This window comes from Staurois parvus, unplaced genomic scaffold, assembly GCF_062004578.1.
Source record: "Staurois parvus isolate SC_StPar_1 unplaced genomic scaffold, SC_StPar_1.0 ptg000853l, whole genome shotgun sequence".
Taxonomy (NCBI): Eukaryota; Metazoa; Chordata; class Amphibia; order Anura; family Ranidae; genus Staurois; species Staurois parvus.
Window position 1 is genome coordinate 187,887 of NW_028318649.1, and position 6,000 is coordinate 193,886.

Consider the following 6,000-nt stretch of genomic DNA (forward strand, 5'->3'; position numbering starts at 1 on the left):
TATAAATCAGCACAAGCATATTTGCTCTGGGAGCGATGAATGAATCCAGATCATGAAGCAAAACTCTGTGGTTTGAAATCATCCAGATACCAGGAGCAATACTCTGTAGTATGGCCAGGACCCTTTATATATCGATCATCCTCCAAGTGTATGGCAATACCATTCAGAAATAAAAGAAAGGCATGATGGTGCAGCAAGTTAAAACCGTTTACATTTATTAAAATTTCATTCCACTCACAAGTCAAGTGTCCACCCAACACTGGTGTAAAAACAAGGAAGGACAAGAGAGATGGACGAGCCCCGCTCACCGCGGACACCTTGCCGACAGCCACAGGGAACGTCCCGACGTCATCCAATAGGCTCCGTCCTACACTTTTCGTCACTCTGACGTCCTCACGGAGTGTACCTCGGACACGGCCGATGACAGATCTGAGTATCGGCCCGTTGCTGGTACCCTGTGACCTGCTGTGACTAATCACAGCAGGTCACATGACAGTTGTATACAATGGATGGCTTCATTCATGCCATCCATTGTATACTACTGCCTAGCTGTGAATGGTCACAGCTAATCACATGCACATGTCATGTGATTAGCTGTGGCCAAATCACAGCTAAGCACAAAAAAAAAAAAAAAAACCCTGAATAAATCGATGTCATTCAGGCAAATGCTTGCTTATAGCAAAGTAATTCTTTGCTATAAGCAAATTGTGTAAAAAAAATACTGATCACTTCCCCAAAGTAGTACAATGTTACTATGGTAACATTGTACTACTTTGGTCATAGTGAAATATGAAAAAAAAATCTTAAAAAAAAGTAAAAAAATTTAATAAAAAATAATTAAAAAAATATATAATTTTTTTGTTGCATACTGTCACCAGTCAGTGTCCCTGATAACCGCCATGCCAGGTATATGATGATGCTGTACTGCAATGGTGACAATATGTAAAAAAAAAAATAGTGAAACAAATTTTTTTAATTTTTTCATTTTTCGAAAAATTATGACAAAAAAAATAAAACTTCAAAAAACTCGCCTTGCCTCTTATGAAGTACGTCGGACTGTCTACTTTGCAAAAAGGGGTCATTTGGGGATATCTGTACTGTTCTGACATTCTTGGACCTCAAGAAATTAGATTGGCTGTCAGTACTTCAGGATTGATCAATATTCAGATCTATACCATAGTTTGTGAACTCTATAACTTTCCTACAAACTAAAAAATACATCCTAATTTGGGTTATTTTCACCAAAGACATGTAGCAGAATACATCTTGGCCTAAATTTTATGAAGAACAATTATTTATTTGCAAACTTTTATAACAGAAACAAAGAAAAACTTTTTTTTTTTTTCAAACTTTTTGGTCTTTTTTTGTTAATTTAGCAAAAAATAAAAACCCCAGCGGTGATTAAATACCACCAAAAGAAAGCTCTAGTTGTGTGAAGAAAATGATAACATTTTAGTTTGGGTACAGTGTTGTATGACTGCAATTGTCATTCAAAGTGTGAGAGCGCTGAAACCGGAAAAATGGCCTGGGCAGGAAGGTGTAAAATTGCCCGGTATTGAATTGGTTAAAAATCATCTCCACAAGGTGAGAAAGCAAATCTTCAATGTGATAAATTGCCTGTGCTTCACACCCTTCATGTGGCACACCAGTGGTAGAACTCACCAAATTTGGTTGACCACTTGTTACGAAATGGGCAAACAGCACAGGGTAACATTGCTCAAAAACACAGGAATCCCTTGGTTCTTATGATCTTTATATCATTGCTAGGAAGCTGGTGTATCTCTGTATAGCACCACTTCAGGTACTTGCACTTAAGAAATATATGCAATATAAAGCAGCTGTTTCGTATCTACCCTTTGTGCCGTCCAAACTCTAATCCTACCAGCAGTCACCAAGATGCATCTTCCTCTGCCACATCATCTTCCTCCCTGTGCACTTATGATGTAACCACTCGCCTCTCCACCTCATCCAGTCAGAGAATGCCCTGAATTAATTGAGATAAATGCAAGGTGTTCAGTGAATGGCACCTGTGGCAAGCCAGCAAGTGTTTGTGATTACTATGCAGCACGGCAGCCACTCGGCACTGGCCTCGGAAGACAGCAGTGATCACTGTAGTAGTGGTGACTGCTACAGTGATTTCCAGTTTCCACAAGGTTCCCACAAGTATGACCTATGCATACTTATATTTGTCCAAATTAGACCAATCTATCCATGCAATAAAATCCATACCAGGAATTAAGTCTTAACTATAGATTAGCACCATGTTAATCATTTGCTTCATGCTCTGTAATCTTGTGCACTTAGAAAACATTTGTGTACATTTACTAACATTTTCTCCTGATTGCATATTAATATCAATATTTTGTGTTTTCCTACAGTGTCTTCAGAACCCTTACAGTGATATTAAACTCATTTCTGAAAAGATGATCTGGTGGTCCAATAAAGATCATATGCCTCCATTAGATCCTCAGACCAGCAAGCCAATACTCAAGGTGCTGCTAGACAACACTAAGGACAAAAACACGAGTGTTCGAGCACACAGTGACCAGGCTATAGTGAACCTTTTAAAATTGAGACTGGGCACTAACCTATTTCAGGTAAGGCAATTGAAGTGTTCAAGGGTGCTTGCACATGATACTGATGGATGAACATCAGATATTCCTAGGTCCATTAAAACAATGGGCTGCAAAATGCCCGAATACCTAAAAACATGGTGTTTATGGAAATCCTCTGTCAAAGAGATCTAGTTGTGTATGTGGAAATAATCCGTGTTTAAATGGTTGTCTACTTCATACAAAGTCTTACTTTTCAGGTGTTGAATATGTCAAGTTACTTAGAGTGATTCTATATTTTACTTTACCGTAGTTGAGAAACAGGTTTGCTGAATAGCAGGCATTTTACACTGCTTATACTTATTTCCACTTGGTACCCAATTGCTCAGTTTGGTTGTGGGAGATTTACAAAAAACCTGGCATTTCTGAATTTGGAGGAGCAAGGGACTTGCTCCTTTGCCCCTCACAGTGCAGTACTGGGTGTCTGAATGAGTCTCTATGAGCTTCGACAACAGAATGAGAGAGGGGAGCTTTAGTTTTCGGTATTTGATGCAGAGATAACCTAAAATGTATACAGTGATTTTTGTGAGACTTTTTTTATGTCAGTGCAATTAAGGGAACGTGCCTAGTGTACCCTAAACCAGTTAGTTTGCTCTGAATGGCCAGGCAGGTTTGCTTTAAATATGACAATAAAAATAGTCCTAATGTAAAACTCTGCTTGCAATTTTACATAAGCTATCACATTTCGGTAACATTATTTGGGTGCATAGTCCTGGAATAAGGCTTGGTCCAGAAACATACATGTTAAACTAGTATATCCAGTCATATATGGCTTAAATTATTCCAGTAATTTCTGGTAGTAGACATCTGGAGCTACACTATATTGGTCTAAGTATTGGGACACCCCTCCATATCATTGGATTTGTGTGTTCCAGTCACCTCCATAGCCACAGGTGTATAAAATCAAGCACCTAGGCATGCAGACTGCTTCTACAAACATTTGTGAAAGAATGGGCCGCTCTCAGGAGCTCAGTGAATTCAAGTGTGGTACCGTGATAGGTTGCCACCTGTGCAAGTCTATCCTTGACATTTCCTTACTATTAAATATTCCACAGTCAACTGTTAGTGCTATTATAACAAAGTGGAAGCAACTGGGAACAACAGCAACACAGCCACGAAGTGGTAGGCCACGTAAAATGACAGAGCGGGGTCAGCGCATGCTGAAGCCAACTGTCTGCAGAGTCAATAGCTAAAGACCCCCAAACTTTGTGTCACCTTTAGATTAGCACAACAGTGCGTAGAGAGCATCATAGAATAAGTTTCCATAGCCGAGCAGCTGCATCCAAGCCTTACATCACCAAGTGTAATGCAAAGCGTTGGATGCAGTGGTGTAAAGCACGCCACCACTGGACTCTGGAGCAGTGGAGACGTGTTCTCTGGAGTGATGAATCACGCTTCTCTGTCTGACAATCCGATGGACATGTCTTGGTTTGGCAGTTGCCAGGAGAACAGTACTTGCCTGACTGAATTGTGCCAAGTGTAAAGTTTGGTGGAGGGGGGATTATGGTGTGGGGTTGTTTTTCAGGGGTTGGGCTTGACCCCTTAGTTCCAGTAATGGGAATTTCTAAGGCGTCAGCATACCAAGATATTTTGGACAATTTCATGCTGCCAACTTTGTGGGAACAGTTTGAGAATGGCCCCTTCCTGTTCCAACATGACTGCACACCAATGTACAAAGCAAGGTCCATAAAGACATGGATGAGCAAGTTTGGGGTGGAGGAACTTGACTGGCCTGCACAGAGTCTTGATCCCAACCCAATAGAACACCTTTGGGATGAATTATAGAGGAGACTGTGAGCCAGACCTTTTTTGTCTGACATCAGTGCCTGACCTCACAAATGCGCTTCTGGAAGAATGGTCAAACATTCCCATAGACACACTCTTAAACCTTGTGGACAGCCTTCCCAGATGAGTTGAAGCTGTTATAGCTGCAAAGGGTGGGCCAACTCAATATTGAACCCTACGGACCAAGACTGGGACGCCATTAAAGTGCATGTGGGTATAAAGGCAGGTGTCCCAATATAAGGTATAGAAATGGCTTTCTGGTGGCAATTTGTGTATTTCAGGAACTTGTTTGTTGACCAACGTAATCGTGTTGCTATATAGTAATTTTCCCTTACTGTTATAATGATACATTCCTTAAAATATTCACCATCATCCAATTTATATTTTTTCATTTTCAACAGGATATGACTAAGATACTGGACACAGCCAGCCTAGATATGCTAAATGAATGTCAACGCAGGTCCCTGAAGAAGCTTGCGGCTCAGCCCGACTCCGATGAACAGATTGATGAAACTATTTTGACGTGATTAGGAATCTTAACTGTTGTATCAACATTTCTCCTCAATATCTATTAAATATGCCTGTCAGAATAAAAATTTGAGGGCTGCTATCTGAGGATGCTAGTTGCCTGGCTGGCTTAGGCCTACTTTGGAGTCACAGATCTGGAATAAGCATGCTGCAAGTTAAGCAACTTTTCAACAATTCTGACTTGTTTATCTCTCTCTACTTGTTCCAGCTCCGTAATGAAGGCATTGGGTCAGCATGACAGCCAAGCAGCTGGCATTTTCAGAAGACCAGTAATGCCTACATATTTCTTCTTAGACAGGTTTCCTTGAAATGTTTTGTTTCTGAATATGCACTTATTGTGTAGTGCATGGAGACAATTAAAACTTTTGGCTTTCTAAATGTTTAATGAAAACTTAAGTTTCTTTATCCATGCAGCATTTCCAAGAGTTGCTAAAAAATACATGTACAACAAATATGGATTAAAATAATTTGTTGAAATGAAATTGTCACACTTACCATTGGTTTTGGATAAAATGGAACTGTTGGTCATATTTCTGAATGTTTTTTGTCATCTAGATCAGGGTCTCCAAATTTTATAAAGAAAAGGGTCAGGCTACTGTCCTGCAGACTATAGAAGGGGTGGACTGTGGCCAGTGGGAGTAGAAATGCCCTGGTATCAGTGGGAGCAGGCAATGTCTCAAGCCTTGTGGTCAGTTGGAGTAAGAAAAAAAAAAAAAAATGACATAACACCTGTGGTCAGTATAAGGAAGGAATAGTGTCTTGTCATTGGTATAAGTTGGAAGAATATGGCTTCATTGTTAATATCAGTGGGTGGAATTAAGGCCAATTGTTGATGCGAGGAATTGTGCCTCATCGTTGGTGTCAGTGGGGTAACAGTGCCCCAGGGGCTAGAAAAAGGCAAGCCAAGGGTGCATCCAGCCCAGCGACTGCAGTTTTAGAACCACTGATCTAGATCATAGGATATCTACTGGCGTTAAATCAGAATGTACAAATTTAGTCTTGAAAAAGTTTCACAATTCATCCAACTGTCCATCGAATTCTGTGGGATTTAAACTGTTTTTAAGTCATTTTATAC

At 40.1% G+C, this 6,000-nt stretch overlaps 1 protein-coding gene across 1 annotated transcript in view; it reads left to right on the forward strand.

Moving 5' to 3' along the window:
* Window positions 1-5,407, forward strand: part of GCN1 (GCN1 activator of EIF2AK4) — a 108,273-nt gene extending 102,866 nt beyond the window's left edge. The window contains exons 56-57 of the mRNA XM_089655594.1: window positions 2,379-2,597; window positions 4,799-5,407. Of these exons, the coding sequence (XP_089511720.1) occupies window positions 2,379-2,597; window positions 4,799-4,924 (345 nt within the window). The 3' untranslated portion in view covers window positions 4,925-5,407. The remainder of the gene's footprint in view (window positions 1-2,378; window positions 2,598-4,798) is intronic.
* Window positions 5,408-6,000: the final 593 nt, after the last annotated feature.